Here is a 26,821-nt window from a genome sequence, read left to right as displayed (position 1 = left end):
CCTTTAGGATAACCGAATGGAGGTGTCCAGTAAGCAGTTGGATGTATTTAAGACCTGACAATATGTAATATATTTGTTCATTATCTAACTTGAAAGGAAGAACAGGATGTGGCTGGTAGTTGAGTTTGGGAACCAGAGGACTCCTCAAATGGAAGAACATGGGCTTTGGGAAAATAGAGAACTAGAACGCTAGATGGTAGTGATCAGAGAATAAGAAGCTTAAGATTCCAAGGATGAACAATATAAGATAATGGATTTGAGATGGTCAAAAAGAGAGGCCAAAGTGATGGATAGGTTACCCCAGATGAGAGCAGGTCTTGGGGTAAAGAAAAACTGAAAGCCAGGTTTCAAAATCTTCAATAAATGAGAAGTTTGGTTGATGACAGTAAAAAAGGGTAGGGAGCCTAACGGGGATAAGAGTTTCAGCAATGGAGTGAAGTCCCAAATTACTTATTTGCATTATTAACAATACATTAACAAAATGGGGGTATATATGGCCAGAGAAGGCCTGGTACACCTTGATGATGCCAGTAACAGAATCGAGATGACTTGGGGGACTTACACTTGGGGCAATTAGCAAAGATGACAAAACTGTGAGCCATGGAATGAGCTGGCTGGCCCTAGCTATCCTGGTATGGATTATTTATGTTTCAGAAGGAATTCAATTCCCCTAGAGGAAAGAGCAGGGTTTCTCTAAAGGACAGACCAGGGATAGAGTTGCCAGACTTAGCAAATAAAAATACAGGACACCCAATTAAATTTCAACTTCAGATACTACAAGGTATATATTTATACTAAAAATTTATTCATTGGTTATCTGAAGTGCCTGAAGCATCCTGTTGGTTTCTACAAAGCTTTGGCATCATGTGGTCACAACCTGCCAGTTGGTTAACCTCTCACTTACCCAATTCAACTCACTTATATTAGTCAGAATGGGCTAACCACTGTAGGTATTAGACCTTAAAATATAAAATGGCCAAACAGAATTTTATTTCTTGCTAAATAAGCTGGTCACTAAGCTGGAGAGGCCCTTCTCCATGCAGTGATTTGGGGATTGGGCAGATGAAAGCTCCGACCTGGGTGTCATCTCATTTCCACTGATGGAAATGAAGAGCATTGCAGGAACACTTGTGGGAGGTTTCTGGAGGCCAGGCCTGAAAGTGGTGCAGGCATTCTGCACAAGGTCCAGCGGCTGAACTCAGTCACATGGTCATACATAACAGCAAGGGAACCTGGGAAATGTAGTCAAGCAACGTATACAGGTAGAAGAGAATGTGGATTTGAGTGAGCAATCTCTGCCACACTCCTTATGAGGTCTATCTGTGGACCCCCTACGGGTCAAAGATTCTGAACAAATAATTGGAAGGAATGGGAAGAACATGTTATTTAACTTTTTAAATTTTCTAAATTATCCACCCTGGAAATATACTGCTTACATAAAAAGGGAGAATTATTCTGGATATCTACACTAGCATTCTAAAAATCTATTGGATAACATCCAAACTTCCTGTGTGCTTTACAAAGCCCCCTTAACTACAACCTTGTTTTTTTTCACTCCCACATATAACAACTTCTGGACAAATTTTGATGTTCTCTGTCCATAATACTCCATCTTTCCAATTACATTACCATTCTTTGTTTCCCTCATATGAATTATTTCATGACTTCTGGAGACCCTTTGAAATATAACCAATGACCAATCTCATCTTTACTGAGTACCCACAGAGTATGTATAATTGTTTCTTTATCTGATGATATGACTGTAGGCTGCTGGATGCACACACATCTTTTTCTCTAAACAAAACAATTTGGCTCTTTTGTGAAAAATATTCAAAGATTACTTTCTTCAAAAGATCACCAAGCCAAACATCTGGCCATATTTTTATTTACTACATATACTATAAACATATACAATACATGCTACAAAAAAACATTTAAAAAAATTTTTAACTGTCAAGAAAGTGTATAGTGTTATAATACAATGGCACATGATCGTCTTTTATTTCAAATTGGTTTGCTTATCACCCATTTCAAACCATTAATAGTGAAATGTTACTTAAGGATAATTAAAAATTACCTATTTGCATTATTAACAATACATAATTCCAACAAATTAATAGGAATTAACCATGTCAAATATTAGTATCCAAAAAATGGGCTTTTGCAGAAATGATTATATAAAATACAGCAGCCAATTTCAGTTCACTTTGCTCTGTGACAATGTACACATGTAACTTGAACAGGATTCTAGCATTTGTTTTTGGAAGATACTTATAAGAAGTCCTTCGATTCCTTAAGGTCCAACAGCTGCCACACCCAGCCAACTCCAAACCAAGAGTTCATGTAATGGCTTAGATCGATCATTAAGAAATTCTTATGATTTGGGTAGAGTTGCATGTTCCACTAATATTACATATGATGAAGAGACATTACAAGCCAGTATTAAAGTCAAAGACAAAAGAAAATACAAACATTCAAATCAGTTGTGACAATGTTTAACAAATATTTTAGATGTCATACTTTCAGAAAAACAATTTAATGTGTATTTGGATTTTACAGTATCTATGCTCTAACTGAAATTTAACGGAGCAGTCAGATGGAATTAAGTCTAGTATTGCAAATACGTTCATTCAACACAACCGAGCACCCACTATGGGCACATAGCACTGTGCTAACATTTTAAAAGTCTAGTATTAATGTCTTTATCAAGCATTACCTTAGTGTGAGGTAAAAATCTATTAAATTAGCGTCAACTCATTAGTTTGCTTATGGTAATGTTATGTAATCCTGTGCCAGCTGGCTTCCCTGTGCCATGTAATGAGCTTCTACCACCCCTCATTCACTCACTCACACAAACATTTGCACACTGACTGTGCCAGGCATTGTGCTAGTTACTGGGATACCATGATTTGGTATGTTTTCAAAGAATGCAAATTAATCACTAACCTATGTAAAACATTAGAAAGATATATCACTTTTCTAAATGAGGCCCAAAGAAAAATATTAGGTGATTCTATTGGTCATACCACAGCATAGACCAATTAAGTGCCTTTCTAGACTGGGAACTAACTTTGAAAGTTTCATATTGTTGTCTAAATAGCCTAGATTATTTTTGGTCTCAGAAGTCTATTCTTTGGAGCATCTGACCCCATATAAACCATTCTATACTTAAAAGGGTTTGTAAACTAAACTTGAATGTAAAGAAAAAGAGCCAAAAATAAAGGCAGTTTATAATATAATGTACTTAAAGCACTATTCTGGCCACTGAAAGAGTAATACATAAGTAATTCATGATTGGTTCAAACACTTTCAAAGCACTAACCCTACCCCCAAACTCAAGTAATTTTAACTTGACTTTTATTTAAGTTGCAAGTAGAGCAAAGGGCAGAATTTGGCCCCCAAACCCTCTATGGAATATTCTAAGTGATTGGTCCTTCCACATCAAGTAGAAGCTGAGAATTCCAAAGAGTCCCCTAGTAGGATACTGACACTCAGGAGAAATGGCCCTGCTGGGTCCCAACAGCCAGGAGTCTGTTTAGCTGTGGTAGCAGTGTGAACCTGCTATGACCCCTTGAGGGCAGGCAGAAAGCTAGGAGTTGGGCTGTCAATCCAATACTGGCTTAAAGCTATGCACTGAATAAAGTGCTTTGCACATCCTGTGTGTCACCTGGAATGAAAATAAACATTTTTCTTGAGAATTAACCTATTTGAAGGTTTGGGGAAAAAGAATGATAGGAGTGGAAAGAATCCCAAGAAAAAGTATGAAGCATTGACCAAAAAGGAAAACAAATGCCTCTAGTAGTGTTCTCAGAATCTCAAGATTTGAACTGTCAGAGTGAGTCATACCATGGTCATGTTCTATAAATGAAAAAGCAATCCCACTGGGTACTTACTATTCACACGGTGCACGACTACTTCATGGGGGTGGAAGGAACAGTCTATTGCCATTGGTTAGCATGGTTTCAGAATGAAAATGAAACCACGGAGTAAATCAGGCAGTGTGCCTACTCCCGTCCTGTCCAACAGTTTCCACAGGTTGATTTGCACTGCCTGAGAAAAAGAAGGCAACACACCTATCCCTTCTGACACACTAAGGCATGGCTGCTACCACCTAAAATTGCCAATTCAGAAGTTAACACACAAATCCTCCAGTTTCGTACCCTGAAAGTGGTAAATGAGACTAGGGATGGAGTAGTTCGGTCTAAAAAAGATCACAGGTAACAGAATGCTTCTATAAACTAGACTGTTTTGACATCTGTAAGAAAATTGTATAGATGGCAATTGGAAAAAAAAAAAAAAGATTGTTCCCATCTGTCAGCAAAACTGTTTGTTGAGCTATACTCAGCTGAAGTCCTCATCAGGATTCTGTTGATCCAGCAGACGGACATGTGTGAATGGGAAGTGACCTCGTTTGCCATTACACTCCCCTTCCCACTGACCACTCACATTAATCTTCGTAACCTTTACCAGCTCACCGACCTGCAGGAGGAGAATAAGGAAAGCACTTTATTTCCAGTTATGAACACAAGCTGAAAAACTCCATTTCTCTGGTTAGGCATACCCTGCCCACGTGATTGCTCTAGGGCTGACATTACAGAAATGGCTATTCACTGCCTCCCAAGCCCCAGCCACCAGACTGATTACTTGTGGTTAATGCAGGCAGAAGAAGTGATTTTAGCAGTGCAGAAAAACAGAATACAGAAAATAGAAAGAACCCTATAAAATGGTACTTTTGGAAATTACAAGCACCTCTGGATGAGCAATCCCAACTACAGTGAGCTAGAAATCCTTTCCTTTGTACCACTACCTTTAGCTTCCTGCCTGCCCCACAGGCCTGGCCTAGGGGAAGGAGTCTCCACAACCCCAGGTATACAGCAGCAACACAGCCGCCCAGCCCACTATTTTACTCATATATATATCCTGGCCTGTTACTGCTTGTAAAGCAGAATGTAATCATGGGAAACAATTTCATTTGGTCCCAGAAAATGAAGTGTTCCCCTCACCTTTCTACCAAGGCAAGGCTTTTCCCAGTTGGGCAGGTATAGGCCAAATTCCAAACTCCATCAACTCCCTGCAAAGCCCCCTTCTTCAGCAAGCTCTGCTCAGCAGGCCACTGCCGGCTGGTGCTCCTGGCCCCACCTCACCACTGCACCTCTTGTACTTACAGATTTGTTGCTACCTCAGTTGACACTTGGTACCTGTTCACTAACAAGAAGGGGACATTACGTTTTTGCTTCTGTTATAAAAAGTTTCCTGTTGTAATATCAAATATAAACTTTCAACAATCTAAGTTATACCTCTTTCCACTATGAAATTTAAGACAAGGTCACTCTGATGAACAGATCCACCCTGTGGCAAAATATCAAACAATGGTGAGATGGGCCCCAGATGTCACTGGATTAAAGAACTTTATAATTATCCTTTAATTATCAGCAACTGAGTTCTGAGCATATAGTGCTTTTGAAGCATAACTGTTCATTTGGTTTTATTAAGTTAATAACTACTATTTATTAAACTTTCATAAAGTACTACAGAGGATAAGATATTTTGTGTAAGGTATTTTCTAATCATAACAACTCCGTTAGACAGGAATTTTTTCATTTTACAGATGACAAAAGTGAGGTTCACAGCAATTACATAATACACTTGAGGTCACAAAGGCAGTGGTGGTGCTGGGATCTGAGCCCAGAAGTATCTGGCTCCAAAGTCTATTTATGAACTTTCAAATTATGCTTTCAGGGCACTAGGGATTCCTTAAGAATATCTGTAGGCCACCTACTGGCCGAAGCCAACTGAGTCTAGGCCTAGGCAGGGCCTTCTCTAGAACAAGCTTTTTCTCTCTCATAGGAAACTGCCTATGGGCCTGTCTGTAGTTTCCTAAAGAACTAACTGAAAATCACAGAGACCTAAAGTGACCGTGGGGCTCATAAGATAGTGAGAAAAGGAAGACAAAAACCTGGGCTTATTAGAGATGCAAGGGGAAAGATACCATGGTGAGAAATATCAGCTTGATCTGCTGCTACTGCTAAGATTAAGGCTGACGGTGTAAGGGGAGGATACAGAAGGATATACTGCATACCCATTCATGCAAGCAGACCCAGTGCCAAAGGCTGCTAGCACCAGGGTTCTGTTTATTCCCAGCAATCCTCCAATTCAAAATTCCTGATATCCAAGCTGGCCAATTATGACAAGTAAAAGATTTTCATAGTCTTTGGGGAGAAGATGATTAGATGTCAAGCAAAAATTTCCTTGAGAGTAAAAGCAGTCTACAAGATTTCTTCCTATATCCCCAATTCTAGTTCTCATATTTTCTCTTTCTTGTCCCTTTTTAGAATCCTTGCAGTGTTGCAAGAAGCTAGGTACAACATCAGCATACCATGACTATTCCCTAGTGAATTCTCCTTGTTTTTGACCTGTCAGTTACGTTGACTCCACACACACACACACAGCATAAGATACTGGAATGAATGTCTGTGCTGCTAGCCCCTTGCTATGCTAAGGTCAATTTTACGAAGTGCAGCATCTCTTTTTCCAATACTTACAGTATTTATTTGTATTATCTCTTAAAACACTAATGTCCTACCAAGTGCTATTCTGGACACCAGGCCCAGAGTAATACATTAGTTCCCAACTTGAGGAAAGAGAAAAATGATTATGGATGTGTATGCTCTTATCAAAACCTTAAATTGCCACTCATGTTAGGTTCCCCTCCAGATGGGGCAAAGAGGCTTTCTTTTAAGAACCTGGTTTGATAACATCCCAGCTGTCATCCTAACAGCTGTCAAACTAAATGCATACTTTTACTAATGTTAAAAAGGGACATGAAAGGAACATTCTGGTGTGCTGAAAATGTTCTAAAATTTTATTAGAGTGGTTAACACACATGTAAATTCTAGGTACATTTTACCGAATGATTTCAAATCTAAATATTTAAAATAAATAAAAAGGGAAAGGATGTTTGCTAGTGTTATCTCAAATCCTACCCCACAGAGCTCTAAGAGAAGGGTATGTTGAAAGTGGGCCAACTCAACTCTTTCTGTTATTGGTACCACATGACCACACCAGCTTCCCATAAACAGGGCAAAACTTGATTATCTATCTGCCCTCAGACCTTTCTTCTTTCAGAGTTTGAAGGGTAATAAGGGTTTCCTGTAAGGCAATGTTACTAGAGGGCAGAAATTATGGGTAAACTATAGACCTTTGGACAACATGAAGGCCATCTCTAATACACAAAACCTCTTGGTTCTAACACTACCCAAGGTGGCTCAGGAAAACACCACCACATTCTAGAATCCAAAATCTTTTTACAGTTAACAAAGTTCTTGGCAGAGAGGCCTGAACATTGGAGGGTGAAACAAAGGCTATGTCATGACTCAGAAATGATTCTGATTTTTAAATAATAAAAGAGAAAAGCTGTAGGCAGTCAATTGGGCTAATTAACCTGCCCAAAGTGGCCTTGCAGTACAACTTCAAGGAAGGTCTTATTAAAATTAAATAACCCTTGGTACCCTATGGAGTCTTTCCCCTGAAATATTCAAAGCACATGAATATTTCCTGAGGTCATGAACAGACAAGTCCCAAAGGCAACATAACAATCCTGAGACCACATGAGGCCTTAGCACTTCCACAGTTTGGAAGAATGGTGGAGTGTCAAGCCTGAGGGGGGGACAGTTGGAGGAGTGGAGGAGGAGACAAGGAAGTCTAAGAACATGGTGCTATACTTCTCCAAGTCAGAAACAAACCAGACTTTGTGCCCTTCCTGTTAGGTGACAACTCACTAAAGCGGAGTTCCCAAAGCGCAGACCAGAAGGGCAAGGGCAAGGGCAATGCACATGGGTTTGAAGGTTGGTGTACGATCTCAACGGCAAAGAGAGCAAAACTGAATACATGACCCAGAAATGGGTAAGATTCAAAGAAACGTACTTCTCAGGGAGTGCAGCAAATAACTGTAGTTGTAACACTACTGATTTCAAAATTCAAGTTACATATGGGAAAGAATCCTAATCTGCATACCAATGAGCAATATTGACCTTATAAAGGACTTGAAGCACTACAAGCAGTGCTTTCTTTTTATGAGGCAGAGCTCTCTAACACCTTGTAAAGGGGGGACAGTGATGGTTCTTTTACCACCTAGGTAGTCTTACAGTCCAGTTTCTCAGCCTCTCGATCCTATACCATGTCCTTAGGAGCAAGTCTACAAGTACATGACAGTATGATCTTTAAAAAGGATAAAAAATCTAAAAAAACTGAACGTGGCTACTATCAGTTTCTTCATTCCCAGGGAACTTGATGAACACTGCTTTCTTCCCTAGCTCTGCATATTTCCCAAGGCAAATCTTGATCTTGGTACAGATGTAGTCAAATCTAGAAATGGTCCAGGAGCAAAGGGCCAATGAATTCTAGTGACAATGAGAAAGAAACTGGAACCCAAAGGCGCATTAATTTTTGGTATTCATTAAACAAGAAACATCAGGAAACTGTGTGTGCCTCCTTTGCTGGTATAACCTGACATGACTGCTTTTCTAGTCTCTGTCACTACTATCCAACAGGAGAGGCATTAACAATTGCCAGCATTCCTTTGATCCACGCTTACTCCAAGATTCTAGTGAACTCAGTGCAGCAAGCACACACAAATTCATATTAAGTCAGGGAAAAGCAAGTACAGATGGAGTACAGAAACGTTGGCCTAAAACATTTTTAAGTACACTAATAATACATTTAGTAAATATTTCAGTATTTGGCTGAAGAAGAAAAAATGTTAAGAAAGCAACAGCAATCTAAGATAGGGGTCAGTAAACCATGGCCCACGAGCCAAATCCAGCTTGCTGCCTATTTTTGTAATTAGTTTTATTGGAACACAGCAAGCTCATTTGTTGTTTTGTCTATGGCTGCTTTTCTGCTACAATGACAGAGTTGAGTCGCTGTGACAGAAACATATGGCCTGTAAAGCCCTTTACTGCAAGTTTGCAGACCTCTGATCTAAGGAATAGGTAATATTTAGGACTCATCTACAGTCTTTTGAATCATTGGAAACAAGTGAGGAAAATACAGCCTTAATGATTTACTTGCCTCAGAGATGGACTGAAACAGGCACTGGCCATACTGGTGGAATTTTGCAGGTCTTTGAGATTTAACTGTAAGTTTCCGGATGAAGAGAAAAAACATCCTACCAAATCCCGGAAGACAGGTCTTACTAATCCTGGTTCTAGTCCAAGTCAGAAAAGATCTCTAGCTCAACAAATGATAATGCCAAAAACTAAGTTCTCTATCCCCTTGGTGAGAGGTAACCACATATAGTAGGTACATTTTTAGCTAAACATGAAGGATTTTCTAAAAACTAACACAATGAACTAGACTTGAGGTTCTCAAAGTGTGTTAGTGTCAGAGGCATTGCAGCAAACTCAGAGGATGCCAGGAAATATTTAAATATATTTAAATTTTTGAGGGAAACAGCAATACTTGACATTTGGTATGCCATGTGAACTACTAGCTCAAGGCAACTGACGAAATTTCAACATTAGATCACACTACTTTCCTTTTAAAGATGCCTTACCTTTGCAAAACTGTGTTTTGGCATTGCTATGATTAAAAAAAACAAGTAACTCATGAAAATAAGTGTGGAATAGGAAATCAGGGTTGCAGTGTTCAATACAATCCCAACATTTGACAAACTGTGGTGTCTAATAGGTATATACATCTGATTAGTTAAGTGACTGCAGTTATTTACGATTAAAATTAAAATACTGTTTTCTTTCAATTATGTTTATTTTTTTTCAAATGGGCACTGAGTTACTAGAATATAAATATTTAGTTGTTTGAACCTACCTACTTAATAAATCGAACTGTTAGGTATTTATTTTGGTCTGGGGTACTGTGAAATACTGAGACACTATAGGTGTTATGAACCAAGAAAGTTTGGAACCTCTGGAATCCACTGTTATGGTTAACAGTCCCCCAAAAGTCCAAATAATCAAACAGATGCTTAAAAATAATCTGTGAAGATACCAGAGGGCCTGCTTTCAAAGTCTGAGAAGTTGGATCAGTTACTTCCAAAGTCTCATTCCACTGAGATTCTATGATTTGAAATGAAGATGTCCAAAAGGATGGAAGGGAGAGGGAAAGTTGAGAACTGTTTCAATGAACAATACATAAACCTATAGCTACAATTTCAGAAAAAGACAAGCTGGACACAGCAAGGACTTGCCACTTGCTCTCACGTCTTCCAAACTCATTTTTTCTTCTCTGTAACAAATGGAAAACTGGGGTCTTTAATTTTCCATATTCAGGTCAAAAGGCCCTAACAACTTAGGTTTCAGAGTTCCATATTAGGAGATAAGGAGTTGGTATGATCACTAGTGCATATAAAGCAGGAACCCAAAGCACTTTATACTTTCCCTATCTGTGCCCTGAAGAAGAGCTCCAAATCTTAGTAAAACCTGAGAAGCTCCTTGCTTACTCTGAAGTTTTATCATCTATCAAAGGCAAAATGTCAGTTGAATGCCAGAGAATGGAAGTTACATGATCAGTACATTTAAAGATAATGTGATTGTTCTACACAGTCTTAAGAGGCAAAAAATAAACTTTAACACCTGTAATTTACAATTTATAAGACAAAATTCATCATTATTCTAGGTTCCAAGCAGCCATTGAAACAAAAAAAACTAAAATCAAAATCTTGGAGTAAATCTAAGATGAAAAAAATGAAAGGTACCTCTGTACTATCCTAGTGTTATTTCCAGTATTTCTTCTTCAAAACTCAATATATCTATCTGCATTTGTTTAAAATTTGTCTTCATCAGGAGCACCAGGATGGAACAGTAGCTGGTGCCATGAGAATATGACTAAAAGAACTGAAAAGTGGGCAGAGAAATACCCTTAATTTGGTCGTTAGCTAGAGTTAATCCCTTCGTTATATACCACCTTCATCTCTACTAGAGTAATCTGGTGGGTGGGAGGAGAAGGTGAGAGAAGAAATATCTAGGAACATATTCTAGCGGGGAACTCTACTCACAGCAAATATGCCAATGTAGGAACCAAATAAGGTGAGAACAGGTGGTTCTTGAAAACTTAAAAAAATTTTTTTTAAGTACAGAAAACCTTTGGTCAAAGAAAATCTTAGAGAGATCCCAATCTATAATGCAGTTAAAATGAGTTGCTTTGGTGGAAGTGAGAGAAGGAGCCCAGAGCCTTGCATCCTTAGCTTCCCCTCTCCTTAGGCACCTCCTGGGAAATCTTAGAATTCTGAGAAGCAGTCTAAAAACTGCTGGTCTAATATATTATCTCTAGGGTCCAATTCTAAAATGCAGTGATTCTAGTTTATCGTAAAACTCTATTAAAAAGTCAGAAAGAATCACCTTAATAGGGATTAGGCATCAGCTCCTATGAAAAACCACAGAGATGGGAAAGGGGGAACTCTCTGCCCTGACAGTAAACAGAGGATATGCTGTCAGCGAAAACACAGGACCCGCACTGAGGAAAGCAGTAGCACTGTTATACAACAAAAATAATAATAAATTGAATTTGGGAATAGTAGAAAAGGCACCAGGGTAGATCTGGGTTCATCTTATCTCCACCTCCAACTAGTTTGAAAAATCCATTCTGTCTAAATATCAGTTTTTTTCACATAATGCACAATGACCAGCTTCTAAGTAAAGTCCTTTCCAGCTCCAGAATTCTGTGTTGCTAGATTAACACCACATTTTAAGTACATAAAGTTTAAAACTAGTACTTGGGGTATTTGTTCTAACTTGAAAGAGACCATCTTTAGCAATCAACATATGCGGCTCAAAGCCAATATCCAACCAAAAAGAAAACTTACTGAAATCATAAACTAGTTTTCTACTTAAATCTTTATTTCACAAGATTTATGTTTCACAGCAGGGAGAGCAGCTCAATCAGTTCTGAGCACTTAAGCTTCTGAACAAGGTAAGCATCATTAAAAACAATTCTCTTAGAGAAAGGAAATGGAAATGAAAGCAAAACTAATGTGATAACTATTCTCTCCTGGGCATTAGCTGGTTTGCTCCATGAACACTATTTTCACACTCCAGCCCAGCACTAACCAAGTTTGTAATAAATGTCGAGTCTGTCATGGGTCATGGGTACAGCACTGTGTTGGATGCTATCATCATCTGAACTTAAATGAAAACATGAGGTGATAAACTTGTTTTCCTTATGCTCCAAACTCTAAGTGGGAAAAAGTGGTGTGGCCTAGACAACATACATTTCATTTCTCATCAAAGCAGGGGCACAACACTTTTAAGTCATAACATGATCTCAAAAAATACACACTTTAAAAATACACATTTTTCAGTCAAAATGTAAGACTCAAGTAAACTTCCTTTGCATCCACTAGCAGAACATAAAAGAAAAATTTCAAATCCAGTTTATCAGAAACTGGTTGAAATAAATTCTAGCTTATTCTGTGGGCTAACATTCCCACTTAGACAGAAGGCAGCTCTTACTTCTCAGTGTTATAGACATGACCCAAAGAAAACAAAATTTAAAGTCGATTTTAGTTTACAAGAATATTTTCGCCCCTTCTCTACTAATCTGTGCTCAACATAACTTCAGCTTGTGGTGATGAAAGTTAGCCATTTACTTACATTCAAGTGGTATCAGTAGCCCTGAAAGATGGGCTAGCATGCCACCTCTGTATAAGGCTTTATGTTGAACCACTAACTCTGCGTAACTCAGGAAGAGAGGAAGGGAGAGAGGGAGGAGGTAAGAGACAAAGCACTGAGTGCTAGAGAGGAATAATAGAATAAACACAATGTAATGGTGGGCCAGAGAACACGGGCTACCAAGGGTAACTATTCACCAGTAAATGCAAAAATTTGTTCCTTCGGAGGAATGACTTCTTGATGTATCAAACAACAAAGACCAAGCAAACCTGCTGCTCCTTGGAATTCACACTTTTGGGTATGCAGCTGTTCTCATCTGTACCATTTATTCTGTTCCTCCTAAATCCTTAACTTGATAAACACAATCAATCCATGGCAAGGAACCCCATGCCCCCTAAAGTAAAAACATTAAGCTTTTGTGGGAAAATTCCATTTCAGTGCTTTGATAGAGACCACTTATTATACTCAAATCTGTGTAAGCCCACCTTATTTTAGGTAATGATAAACAGAAAGAAAGATTAGAATGTAAATGAGGAAAAAATATTTTAGGTTAATTCCTGTGAATCCAGGTGGTGTTATTAGTCAAAGTATGTTTAGTAGGTCAATTAGAACATTCAGTTAGACAGTTTTAAGCTTACTCATTCCAAAGAAGGTTTTCTATAAAAAAGAGAAAACCCAACATTAAACACCAAAATCAGTACTTAATAGTTTGACATCTACAACATCACAGTGCTGGTGTTTATATTCAGCATTCCTACAAAGCTCTAAGAGGTCTGAAAGGGAGACCCTGTAGCAGATCTCTTCTTTCTACATTTTGCACATTATGTACCTCCAAAGCCAAGGCTGTCTTGTCGTAGGCATTAGGGACTCGCTTCTGGATTACCCTGGCATAAATGGGCCCATTCTGGAGGCTAGGGAGCGGAGTGTTGACGCTGGGTTGGGCATAGGGCCCAGGCTCCGGCCCACCCAGTGGCTGTGGGTGGGAACCCTCCTGGTTACCTCCAATCAGAGCCGATACTGAGGCGGAGGCAGGTCTATACTTCTCGACGTAAGGGACTGGAATCATCCCTCTCTTGCCTTCGCTGTCCTCTGCATTCCACCACTGCTCTTCAGGCTTATCCCGGATTCTCAGGATGTCTCCTTTCTTAAAGGGAAGATCTTCTTCATCATTCCCATTAAAGTCAAAGAGGGCTCGTACATACTCTGCCTCCTCCTGCCTGAGAATCACTCCACTACACTGCCTGGATCTGGAAACTGGTTCTATCAATGTTGTAGTGTCCAAATAGTGTATTTTGTAGAATTCCAGTAAAGCAGGCAATGAATCAAACTCTTGATCTCCTATTCGGAGTCTGGTGGGGCTCACCCCTGGGGGAAAAAAAAACAGAGCAGGGTATTATTTAAAGCTCTATTATAATGGAGAGGAAATGCAGATTTTCAACATTTCCCACACACGTTCAGTCAATATTTAATCACAGAAAAAAAATTTTTTTAGAAAAAAATTAATCATTCCTTTTGTAGTAACTGAAACCATACTTTGTAGTCGAAATACATTCTGAGAAGAAAGATGCCCATCACCACCTGCAGCAGGGAACAGAAGGCCATAACAGACAAGACCAGCAGGACATGCTTTCATACTGGATAAAAGACAGAGAACAACAGGCAGACATGTTCATTCTCTCAAAATGTTCTGTTGCTATCCTATTTAGAGAGTAGCATAAGGTTCCAGGTTTTGCTGCAATCTTCTCAGTAAATGTAGCAAGCTCTCTTTTCTCATAGGATCCAGCAGCCAATCAGGTAGAGGTGGGAAGACTTGGTATCTATCTACACTAAGCTCGTAATGTTCCCTCTCTTCACATCTAAATTATACACTTCCTAAGAATAAGTGTTAAGACAGTATTTTTTTAAATCTATGACTGTTCATCTCAATTTCATTTCTGACAGGCAAAAAAGCTTAAGTAGGCAAAAGAACCAAGGAACCTAAGAAGCTAACTGCTTAAAAATCAATTCCTAAGGTCTTTATATAAATGAAACATGGAAACCAGATTGTTCCCTTAGAAGAAACAGGTCATGGAAAAAGGTAAACAAGGATGCTTGGGAAAATAAAGCAGTATTTATTAGGAATGCTTAAAATTCACATCATGCAAAGCTGTATGTGACCCTAGACAAAGGGCATTACTTTAGCAAGTATTCCCTCTATCCTCAGATTCTAGAACTGAAGGATAATAAAATAACACGTATCAGTTCAAATGAGATACAAAGTTTCTAATGAGGGAGATAATCCTCTAATCTGCACCCTGCTGAACACCCAAAATATCCAATCACCTTTATTGAATTTTTTACCTTAAGGTTTCCTGATAAATACATACATAGGTCTATAGAAAATTGGTTTTTGTGAGACTGTTGATCTGTTTTTTTAGTCAGCTTTAACCCTGCCATAATAGGACATTAAGGATTTTGATTTAAAATCTCCCAGATTTTAATATATATGTGTATATGTATATGTATGTACAAATACGTCATAAATATATACATGTTTTTGTAACTCGGTACTATGCAGTTCTCTATCTTGCCTTTATTACAAAATAGAAACATTTTATATAATAAAAATTTTCCCATCTTCTTCAATAAAATGACTTTTAATGGCTATGAAGTACACACAACTTTTCACTTGTGCAAATGATGCTGTTATGAGCATTTCTGTTCATATCTACTAATGAACATTTTTATTACTTCCTTAGGACAAACTCCTTGAAAATGCAATTGCTAGATCAAAAGGCAAGAACATTAAGATTTATGTTGACAAACTGCCCTCTGAAAAGTTTGTACAATTTTATACTTCCACCAGTGGTTTATGAGTTCCCATTTCTCCCACATCTTGGCCAAAACAGCAGTTTTAAAAAATCACTGCCTATTAAAAATAAGGAGAAATGTTACCTCTTTGTAAATAGTATCTTTGGTAGTTTGATGTTTTTTATGTTTACTATTTGTACTTATTTCATGAAGGTTAGTTTGTTAAGGGAAAATGGTTATCTACCCTCTCCACTCCTATTAACACTGGGTTCATCCACTTAAAAGCCATAGCAATTAATGCTGTGAAATAGGAACACTGTGGTAACCCAGCTATCTAAGTTAATTTGCACTCTAAACAAAACAGACCTAATTATTTTTTTTCAGTATGAAAAAATATTTCTTCCAGAATGGCCTGAAAAAGTACATTCAAAATTCACTACCACGGAGAAGTGAAAAGATAAACTGGATGTTAACCCAAAGTCCTCAGTACAGAATGAGTACTGATGAATGCCTTCTCTTTTCACCCAAATGAATGAGACAAAGACACAATTTAAAGGACAGCTACACATTTCTTAATGTTGCAAAAGTCTATCTGTAGAATTCATGGCTGTAAGCTAAAACAAGTTAACAGCCCACTCCTGGGCTGTTGAGCTCTCTCTCCAACTCAAGATGTTGAAATAGATGCCCAGACCCAGGACTGTCCATCCATCTATGGCAAACTCATCAGGCACCAGCAGAAGGCAACCCCAAGAGCTCCAAGTGCAGGACTGGAGAGATTATTTTAGTTATGAACGTAACAGAGCATGATGGTGCTATATGCTGGCATTTCTTTTCACTAAAATAGATCGCTGGTGGAGAACCGTTCCTATTCAAGTCTGATAGGCAGAAAGATGCATGACCACCTTGCTTATCACCACTAGGCTAATTCGAGAGCCTTCAGATCAGCTGAACTATGTTAAGGACAGGATCGGTGTGAGATCCAAGACAACCTACTTAGCACTATCTTGCCTCCATGGCAGAGTGGTAGGGGGAACCCTCATATCAGTAGAGTACCCATGGCTTAGGAAATGGTGACACCTGGGTAGAAAAGCTCCCTTACTAGAGTTGGTCCAACTGTATGCCAAGGTGCAACAAAAAGAACGGTTTTCACTAGTCACCCTTTTGGGACACTGGCTGGCAGACCAAATGTGCCCAGTACTAGATACTATTCTTAATGAATATAACTCTGAAGTGAGGGAAAGAAGTTAAGTGAAAAAACTGTTACCAGCTTTGACATGCTCATAGCATAGCTGTGGACAAAAAGGCAGACAGTGTGGTTGGTGAGCAAGGAGCAATGCAGCCCATCCTAGGAAGACATTCCTTTTCTCTCCCTGGCCTTCACTTTCAACTGGAGATGTGTTCTTAAAAAAAACAATTATCAACAACAAACTGTTCTCAGATACAACATTACAACGAAGGAGCAGCTGACCACCCAACTGTTTCCTCTAAAATGGCAGGCAAATGCTCCCTGCTGTCTATTATCATGGTTCCTCCATTACTGTACCCGCCCAAGTGAAATGTGCTTGTTATCTGTCTTGGGAGGAGGATGGGAAGAAGGGAACCATACAGGGGATAGCAGGACAAATAAGACCACTAAGCCAAGTTCCTTAGAAATATGAGTGTGAGAATTATGTTAAGAAAAACCGGCAGCTTATGTGCCATAAAAGTAGAAAGTTGTTCATTTCTTGTTCAAATGCTACATAATGTGAAATGGGCCCGCTGTAATTGTTTTTTGGTTTTGTTTTGTTTTATTTTTTGACCTGACAATCCCAACAGAGAAATACAAGCGAAACACCATGGGAAAACTTCAACATTACTTTACCTAAAATTCGTTTTTATTCTAATTCAACACTAATAATTCCAGAGGAATACTTGATTTTGTGTATTGCTAAAACAATTAAGAAATACGGGGCTATGGAACTTCATCTATCCAAACACCAGAAGGGAGGGAACTGAACACACATTAAGCCCCAGATAAGCTCAAACCTCACCACAAATATGTGTTCTGACTTTTTCCCTAGTTTATCTCCTTCCAACCACAAACAGCCCAAAGCAGGAAATAGAAGGGCAGGAAAGGAAGGAGATACAGCCAGACAGACTAAGAACGGAACAAGATTCTAACTGCTGGGACTTGGAAAACCTTACTGACTTGTTCAACATCAAACCTGTGCTGGATTATGAACTAAACACATTCAGAAATCAAAATCAATGCAAGCAGTTAGATATTCCTTTCATTTCTGTACATGCTCAACTCATCACTTCAGAGCATTTTAGCTTTCAAATACATCAGTTTTTACAACTCTACTCCCTTAAAGTTTTATGAATACCCAAGAGTTTTTGTGGGCTAAAAGCTAAAACACACAGTCACTTCAGGCATGGGTACCACCGCAGCAACTTCATCATCATCAGCCTCTCCTTGATCTCACAGCATCTCTTCTTTTTCCCTATTTCCTAATTCCCACTCCTCTTCCTTCTCCTCTGTCTACAGTAATTACAGAGGTTGTTTAGAAAAACACTTACTAACACCTACCCAATAAGAAGGGCTTAAAAGGCCACTACTGACTTCCATCTGAGAAGGTATCCTAAAGGGGTATTAAATGCAAGGCCTCCTAAGCAAACAAAACTTTTCTAAAAATGGTGGATTTCAGGCACAGTCCTTTGCAGCTTCAGAATGACTGGGTTTGATGAATTCTGGCTCTGCCATTTACTAGATGTCTGAACTGTTATTTAACGTCAGACGGAGCCAAATATCTACCTAATAAAGTTCCTAAAAGTAACTGGTACATTATAGGTGCTCAATAAAAAGCAAATTCAGCTTAATACCCTCCCAACATCTGAACTCCTTTAGAAATTTTTAATTCATCCCTAAATGCAAAATCAGCTGCACTGTTGCCCAGAGAAGACTGTACAGAATCCCAAGATGCTTCTCAAAAAGTTCTATGGTCAAGTAAGTTTGAAAAACCCAGTAACCAATACCTGCCTCTCTTGGAGAGTCGTAATTTCACATGAGCATAGTAAAGGCTTGAAGAAATCCTGCAATAATCTACTTCCTTTTACCATGGAATCCTTTTTGGGGGTGAAATCTATAAATAGTAACTCCCTGAAGAACTCCAGAGCCACTGAAGAACTCCAAACCTCTTTGATATTGAGGGCCAGGTTTGAGAACTGTAAAGATGAGGAAACAGACGCTAAAGATACAAAAAGAAGGCAGTGAGTAATTAGCAGTCCCACAGGGTCTCCAGAGAAGTGGCCTGGCCCAGCACATTGACGAGGCAGCACAATTACAACACTAGTTCCTGTCCCCCCCTACCCCAATTAGGCAAACTCTTATATTCCCCTCACCCATTAGGATAATAGGTAGGATACTCTGAGTTACCAGCAGGCACTACCCTATTCCCATGTACTGAATCTCCAGTCCTTTCCCACTTCCTGATGTGCCCCACCCACCTCCACCCCAGCCCCCCACTCCCTTAGAAATGCCATCTTACCTGCACTCAGCAACCCACACTATGCATGACCTTGAGCCTCTCAAAGCTGAGTAGTTTCCGATTCTGCTTCAACTCTTCCCCTCAAACTTCACAGCTGTTTCTAAGATTAATATAGCTAATACTTACTGAGTACTTACTATATGCTAGCCCCTTTCTTAAGCATTTAATACACTAAAACTCATTTAATCCTCACAACTCTGAGGTCAGTTTTATTATTTTCCTTCTTTTAAAGATGAGAAAACTGAGGCAGAAGTTAAAAGAACTTGCCCGAAGTTACATAAGTATTAAGTGGCAGGTACTAACCCAGACTCCAGAGTTGAAGCGGTAACTTGCACTTACTCAGTTTTGTCAATTTCTATTAGTCAAGGTCTAATAATAAACCATTGTTCCAAGAGGAAGAAAACCACTGGGTCAATGACTGCAAAGCCTTCCCAAGAGGTGTACCCTGAAGTACAACCTGACAAAGTAGAACCAGCAAACTTAACCAAGCCCTGCTCTGTGCTGTCAGAGTACAGCCAGGGCACTCCCGAGCTATGGCAGTATTGGTAGCCTGCAGAAGGAGAACACTCAAAATAAGAACAGGTTCACTGGAAAAAGTTAAGAATACCTGGTCCAGTCTATTTCTATACCTCTAAAAAACTATGTCTAAGCCGTTCCATGCAAATTCTTCCTATTACATCCACAAAATACACTATACAATCCTAAGCAAAAAGCTCACTTTCCACATTCAATTTGCCAAATAAGGATTTTGAAAGCCTCATCATTGACTTTTAGATAGCAGATGTGTATTGTCTGATACTAAAAGCCTGTTTCTTCTTGTCACCCTTCCCCTTTGGTCTTCAAACAGAACCTAGGACCCCAGGACGGAGATGAAAGGGTTGAGTCCTCTATGTACATTGCTGGGATCTCAATAGAGCATAACAGTTTCAGCTCTCAGGTCAGAATTCTTAGGTTCAAATTCTGGCTTTGTCATTTACTGGCTGTGACCTTGAGCAAGTTACTGAATCTTTGACTCTCAGTTTCCTCATTTACAAAATGGAAATACTTCAATAAATGGAGATCACAATACTTTCTTCACTAGGCTGTTATAGACAGTAAATGAGATAAGGACATAAACTATTCAGCAAAGTACCTGGCATAGAATAACCAGTCAATAAATGTTAGCTATTAATATTGCATGTGCCTTTCTAAAACTCAAGAAAGTCTTCTGTGTGGTTTCCCAAGAAAAAAGAGCTTGATGGCAGAGGGAGAGAACAAAGTTGAAGTAATCTTTATAAAGACAGCAAATGAATCAATTGCCCTATGTGGAAAATAGGGCCCCTGGCAGAAAGCAGAGTTATCACAATGCCCATGAACTTTCCAGATGCCATCCACAAACTCTGGCAACCTTCACCTTGGGCCAAGGATCTGAACTCGAGAGGAGGAGCTCAGTGTCAAGGTAAGCAGTGAGATACAAAGTCAAAATGTCAAGGTGTAGAGAGAGCTCAAACAAACCCAACTGCTGCCATCTCCAAATTTCGCAACCAACAAAACACAAGGTTTTATGAAGGAAAGACAGAGAATTCAGCTTCAGTGACACTTTGTCATCCTGCCACTGTACTCTAATGCAAAACTCTAGATACCACAAAGGTGCTAAAAAGTAGAATGCATCTGGTTTAGGACAAATATATGTTACATCCATATTCCCATCTCATGTTATCCTATTAGACCAAAGATAATTTGTGGGCTTAAAGATCCCATACTCTTTTTAAGTGGGTATGTGTTAACAAAGAGACTGACTATACCTTCTCCCCATTTCTAGCTGGAGTGAATAAATCTAAATCAGGACTCTCCTAAAAGAGCAAGTCTGCAAAGGCTGGCTCAAGCGCTTCCTAATTCACATGAGACTGGCCTGGATCTAGTCTCAGCTGGTCAGGAGGGAACTGCTTCAACTTGGGAACAGTGACAAGGCACTAGGACTCTTGGTGCTATTACACAGATAATGGCAACCTCAGAATTACTTTGTATTTCACAAATATCAGGTACTAAGTGCATAAATCTTAACACACCCCAAAACAACTCTAATGCCATGGATAAGACACTCATGTCTCAATGATCCTTGGCAAGAAAGACCCGGTGCAGAAAATTAAATTCTCAGAGAGTTCAGTGGGGTCTTGTTCCCAAAATCTTGGAAGACTCAGGCCACAGCTCCCACTTAGTGAGCAAGGAGAGGCCCTGAAGTGCAAGACCAACTATTTTTATGTTCAAGGAGAAATTAAGTTCCATTCACTTTCAGGGAGGGGACTGTTTCTATTGTTATTGGCTTGTTGGGAAAAAAAAAATCTGTCCTCCACTAAACACTTTGAAAACTAGAACCTCCTCATTATGAACTAAGAACTCTTGGACAGTGAGGGGGGCACCAACTTATTCTGGGCCGAACACAGGCAGCTTTCTTCTATCATAAAATCAGTCAACTCGCCACCTTCGTCCTCCGCAAGGAAAAAGGCCGGTAAAAGTATTTTGGAAAAATGCCCAAGAAAGGAAAAAGCTGACCGGTTTCCTGAGGGTGCCTCCATCCCTCCCGGCCAGTATGTGACTTCCTATCAAAGGCCACCAGGGGAGTACAGCCACCAGGCGAGTACAGCCAAACCCGGCTCTCCAACACTGCAGGAAATGTTTCATGCCTAAAAAGCCACTTGTAGGATTATCGGATTCATTCTGGGCACGGCTGCCAAGTGATGCCCCCGCAGTGCCAACATCCCCCTCAGCTCTTTGTCCCCACGTTACCCGGCCCTGCCCTGGCGCTAGCCCCACCCTGGACCGAAGCAGTTCCCCTTCCCCTGGGCTGTCCTCCCAAGTCACACCCAGAGGCCTGGGTCAGCGGCTCTTCCACCCCCACGCATACTCCGCTTGCCGGTGGGAACGAGCCCCAGCAGCAGGGCATCCCCCTGCTACGGTCACTCCAGTCCTCTGCCCACATCCCTCGTGGAGGTCAGCTCTCGAGCAGCAGCCGGCCAGGCTGGGAAGTTCGGCAGCCCTCAACCCCGCCCGGGGCCTCCCATTCCATCCCGTCCGTCCCTCACCGGGCGGAGGCTGGGCGGGCGACGGTGGCACCGGCGGGCGCGGGCCGCTGCTGTTGATGATGTAGTGGGAAACGCGCGAGTTCTCGGAGACGCTGAGCACATAGTCCCCGGGGCTGGTGCTTGAGTCCCGCACCAGGAACACCCCGTGCCGCTGGCCCTGCAATAGCGACACCGCTTCCTGCCGGCTCAACCGCCCCCAGTACCAGCTACTTCGCTCCTCCGAGTCGAAGTTGCCCGCCATGGCCGCCTCCGCGCCTACACGCTGGGCCGCCGCCGCCGCCGCCGCCGCCGCCGCCGCCGCCGCCGCCGCCGCCGCGGCCGCGAGCGCCCCTCCAGCCCTGGCGCCCGCCGCCCAGCGGACCGGCTCGGGTCTCAGCCTCACAGCAGCACCCGAAATGGCGGCAGCGGCCGCAGGCCTTCCTCACCGGAAATGACGCGCCCCCTGACCCAGGAAGGATGCCGGGAAGGGGACCGCCGCCCGCCATTGGGAGAAGGTCTAAGAACTTTAAGAGAGCACTGCGCATGCGTTCTCATGGGCGTCTCCTCCTGGCGAGGACCGGGACTGCAAAGGATGGGGAGGTGGAGTCTAGGGCCGAGGGGTGGGGCCTCAAGCAGCTCTCCGCAGAGGTTTGTATCTGCGTTGTGTTCATGGGATTCTGTGCTTCAACAGGCTTCAGGTTCTTGGAAGGCCCAGGACTCCTAGGCAGAGTCTCCGAGACCGACCTGGAGTGGAAAAGATAGATGTGGCTCCAGGGCCTGAGCTCCCTGAGACACTGATCTTTTACTGATGGTTCCTCTAGCTTCTCCCCAGGATGGCTAAAGGTTTTTCAGTGATTAATTCAGCAAACAATTCTTGATGCCACATTTGCCCTGCAAGTGCAAAGGTGTTCAAGCCTGAGCCCTGCCCTCACCAAATTCACAGAGCAGTGGGAGGAACCAGGAAACAGTAACTGACAACGAAATGCCGAGTGCTATGATAGGGAATGGACAAGGGGCTTAGGGAGCCCACAGCAGGGCTCCCTAATCCAGTCTATTGAGGGTTTCAAGAGGGCTTTCCCAGAGGACGTGACTTGAGCTGAATGGCAAGTGGGGAAGGGCATTCAAGACAAAGGAAACAGAATATGTGAAGTCAGGTAGAAGTATGGGATTCTCTCTGTTGAGTCTGTCAAGACATCTGCCCAGATTCTTCTAAACCCTACTTGTGGTGATGGGTACCCTCTACTCTCCCTGCTGTCATGACCATCTCTGTCTCTGTGCTCAGTATCTGTGCCTGTGTTCCTGTGAATAGCCTGCTCACTGGCGCTCTATAGTTTTGTCTCTCCTGACTGAGGTCCACACATCTGCCAGTGTGCACACTCTGAATCACAGCTGAGTCTGTTACTACCCTCTATAATACTTTAATAGTCTCTAGGTGTTAAAACTCCCAGTTTAGCTCACAGCATAAAACTGGGCCACAGTCTCACTTTAACTACTCCTACATGCACCTTGTGTTTCTTCCTGGAATGCCCTTCCAGTCCTTTCGGGATCTCAAACTCAAATCTCTTCCCTTTCCTGACCACCACATGGCTCCCTCTCTGCATCAACAGCAACATGTCCAAATTATCTCTGCTGTAGTTCTTACCTGTTGTACTATAATCTTTCATTTACAGGTCTGTGTTCCGTGCTATAGTTCCTCAGAGGCTAAGCATCTAGTATAGGAGGCACTCCATACATGTTTCATAACACACCTAACATTTACTCAGGGAATACTATCTGCCGGGCTTAGCGCTAATTGCCCTTCTATGGTTCATTTAATTCTCTCAATAACCTATTTTACAACTATCCCCATTTTACAGATGAAGCTCAGAGAGGCTAAGTAACTTGTCTAGAGACACAGCTGCTGAGTGGGGAGCTGGAATTCAAATCCTGGGAGGAGAAGAGAGCTATGTTCACTGTGCTATCTCCTCAGACTTCTGGGACAAGAAAGGGGGGCGGTGATAGCAAAAATAGACATTAAAAAAAAAACAGTCAGCTCTGGGTTATGGTCTTATATGAATAACACACCTCTTGTGTAACCACTTCACACACCCCTGAGCCTGCTCTGGGAAGGGGAGGGGAGCAAGGGTACCTTCCGTGCTGTGAATGACTCATCATGACCATGACTTAGTGAGAGCCCATCACACAAGCCAGCAAGCAGCTGAAGCCACCCCAGTGTGAATTCTGGCCCTTTGGGAAAGAGAAGCGCCTGTTCTTCACTTCCCCAGGATGGCTGGGCTTTGAGGCAGGATCTTATCCAGAGACTTCCTGTGGGGTTCTGAAGCTATGCCTCTAAGCCTCCTCCCAGACATAACAGAAAAAGTACTTTAACAGAAGGGAGGGAGTGAAGAAGGAAAAGACGGATGGAGGAAGGAAGGAAGAAAGGGGGAAAAGAAGGAAGATGGGAAGAGGGAAGGAAAGAGGGAGGGAGGGAGGGACGAGAGAACAAATCATAACTGAACTGGAAATAAGCAAGGAGATTGGCAAAATGGAGAGACCTGGCCCCAAGCAGCTACTGGAGGGTGTTCTTCCTTGGAGCATAGAGAATCTTACCAATTCAAAGGCCAACCAAGTAGGGACAAGAGCAGTCTTGGGACAAGAGGAAGGCAAGTCTACCCTATCCCTCCCTCCTTTCTCTTCTCCTCTTCCTCTCTCCTTCATACATCAAGATTTACAGCTATAATGGTGGCTTTTGCCCCCTGATAAGCCTGAGATCTGCCTTACAAAGAATGAAACCTGCTTGTTTAGGAGGGTCTCCTGGTGTTGGGGAATGAGGAGAAGATACCTGAAAGAGAAGCAGAGTTGAAAGGAAAAGAAAAGGAAGGCTGCCCTGACCAAGAGAAAAGCACAGCCAAGTCCTCCACTTCCTTCCCTTCTACGCAAAAAAGGCATTCCTTATTTTAGCAATAGAGGAGAAGCAGGGGTCCCATGACTGCTTGCTTGCCTGCTCTATGATGCCTAAAGTGACCAGAGCTGCCTCATACAGCTGTGCAGGTTGTGCACTGCACATCTCCAGGTACTGTGTAAAGGGAACTGTCTGGAGTTAAGCTAGTCATACCTACTTTTCCTTAAAAAAAAAAAACAATTGTTTGTTCCAAGATGACAAAAATTGCTATTTAGAGAGAAAACTAACAGTATCACAGTGTGTGAGAGGGAGAGAGAAAGAAAAGGTGGGTGAGTGTGCATAAGCACAATTTCTATTCTTGGGGAGATGTACTTCTGCTCTGTTCTCAGCCATGTATGGAGACAGAGAGAAAGGTGACAGAGCAATTTCTAAGCCTATGCTGGAGTTTCTGAGCTACAAAAAAGTGAGATGCCCCACCTCCCAGTGGATAGCCTTTGGTGATGCAGAGACAAGAAGCAGTCTTAAAAGGTGTGAAGGTAAGATCTGGAGGCAGACTCTAGGGAGAAATGTGGGGGAACTCCAAGGGGGAAGAGCATGCTGGGAACAAAGACAGGGGCCCCACCTTCCCAGGAAAGTCAGTGAGATATTCCCAGCCCCCACATGCTGTGGGACTATTGAGAATGAGCTGTCTGCCTCACTGCAATGTCAGTACCCTTCAGTGCCCCCATCCTTTAAGAAAACGGCTCACACGGATGCCTTTTGTGGGGAGGAATACAGGAGAAGGTGCTGACTTCCTTGTCTTTCCTTGTCCAGATGAGGCAATCAAGAACATCTGAAAGAGGTGAGATGCAAGTACTCCACCTATCATCTTCTTTTCTCCTCTCCCCCAGCTCGCTCCTCTCCAGCCCCACTGACCTTCCTTCTCTTTCTCAAACTGGCCTGCACACTTTGCACTTCATTTCCCTCTGCTGTGTTTCTGCAGTCACTCCCTCACCTCCTTCACATCTCCACCCCAGTGTCGCGCACTCACGGAGGCCTGCCCTAACCAGCCCATTTGAAACCGCTTCTCTGCTATATTTATGTTCCTAGCACTTCACTTCCTTCTAATCTATTATCTATTTTAGTATTTGTTTTATGTATTGCCCTCTCTTCCCTTCTAGAATGTAAGCTCCAGAGAAACAAGTACTTTGGGAGTTTTGTTCCTGCTATATCCCAAGTGTCTGGCAGAGAGCCTGGCACATAGGAGGTATTAAGTAAATACGAAGGAATGAATGAATGGAGAATCAGGTGGTAGCTTCTTTCCAGAGTAAAAAATTAGCTTCCTACAATTGGCAGATACCTCCCGGAGGACGCTGGACTTCCTGCAGGATGTGAGCAGGGGACACAAACCATTCTTGGTTACCTCTCAGGACAGGGTTCTCAGTCGCATCTGGGTTACATCTGTGACACTATCACATGCATTCCAATTGGCTAGAGAAAGGAGTGTTGTTACAAGCTGGTAATTGCTAAAGCAAAGCTTATCTTATCTGTGCACTGGAGCCATTATTACTACTGATAGTGTGGACAAATTACTGTGGTGGAGGTGTCAAAATCTAGGTGTGCTCACAGGTCACAGGATTGTCAAACCCAGGTTGGCTGTTCGTTGGGTGGTATCTCACTCATGAGAACTTCCGCCCTAGGTGGTGTATGCTCACTCCTCAGGTAGTCAGACCCCAAAACGGAACCATTTCTTGCCTTTAATTCCTGTTCCTGCCATTCCTTTTTCCCACAGCGCCCCTCCCACTTGGGGAGACTTTTACCATCTGATGAATTCTATGGATGTAGTCTGCAACACTCATTCCCTTTCTGCTAGGGGCAACACTGTCTCATTATGAGAAGTCACCTGCCCCCACTTTTGGTCCTTGAGGTCACATGTGGTTCATGCTGCTTCTCTCTGGGGCAGGGGAAGGTAAACACACG

General features: G+C 41.7%; 1 protein-coding gene across 2 annotated transcripts; it reads right to left on the bottom strand.

The window, feature by feature from the left end:
* Positions 1-1,541: 1,541 nt before the first annotated feature.
* CRK (CRK proto-oncogene, adaptor protein) lies at positions 1,542-22,423 on the bottom strand. 2 transcript variants are annotated; one of them, XM_036906218.2, is made up of 3 exons: positions 22,003-22,423; positions 13,453-13,988; positions 1,542-4,479 (listed from the first exon to the last, which is right to left on the bottom strand). In XM_036906218.2, exons 1-3 carry the CDS (start codon positions 22,241-22,243, stop codon positions 4,342-4,344), a joined length of 915 nt encoding a protein of 304 aa, XP_036762113.1. In that variant the 5' UTR covers positions 22,244-22,423; the 3' UTR covers positions 1,542-4,341. The 2 variants fall into 2 exon arrangements, with proteins under 2 accessions (XP_036762113.1, XP_036762114.1); XM_036906219.2 differs by having other exon boundaries at positions 13,623-13,988.
* Between the last annotated feature and the right edge of the window lie 4,398 nt (positions 22,424-26,821).

Source organism: Manis pentadactyla, chromosome 4, assembly GCF_030020395.1.
Source record: "Manis pentadactyla isolate mManPen7 chromosome 4, mManPen7.hap1, whole genome shotgun sequence".
NCBI classification, from domain to species: Eukaryota; Metazoa; Chordata; class Mammalia; order Pholidota; family Manidae; genus Manis; species Manis pentadactyla.
Note: the sequence above shows the minus strand (reverse complement) of the source record. Positions and strands in the feature narration are given on the sequence as shown.

Excerpts from the sequence above, each read along its gene's own strand:
- CRK (XM_036906218.2), bottom strand. The coding sequence starts at position 22,243 with ATGGCGGGCAACTTCGACTCGGAGGAGCGAAGTAGCTGGTACTGGGGG. Across the intron at positions 13,989-22,002 it reads GCCCGCCCAGCCTCCGCCCG|GGGTGAGCCCCACCAGACTC; the intron begins GTGAGGGACGGA and ends TTTTTCCCCCAG. Across the intron at positions 4,480-13,452 it reads AGACAGCCTTGGCTTTGGAG|GTCGGTGAGCTGGTAAAGGT; the intron begins GTACATAATGTG and ends CTCCTCCTGCAG.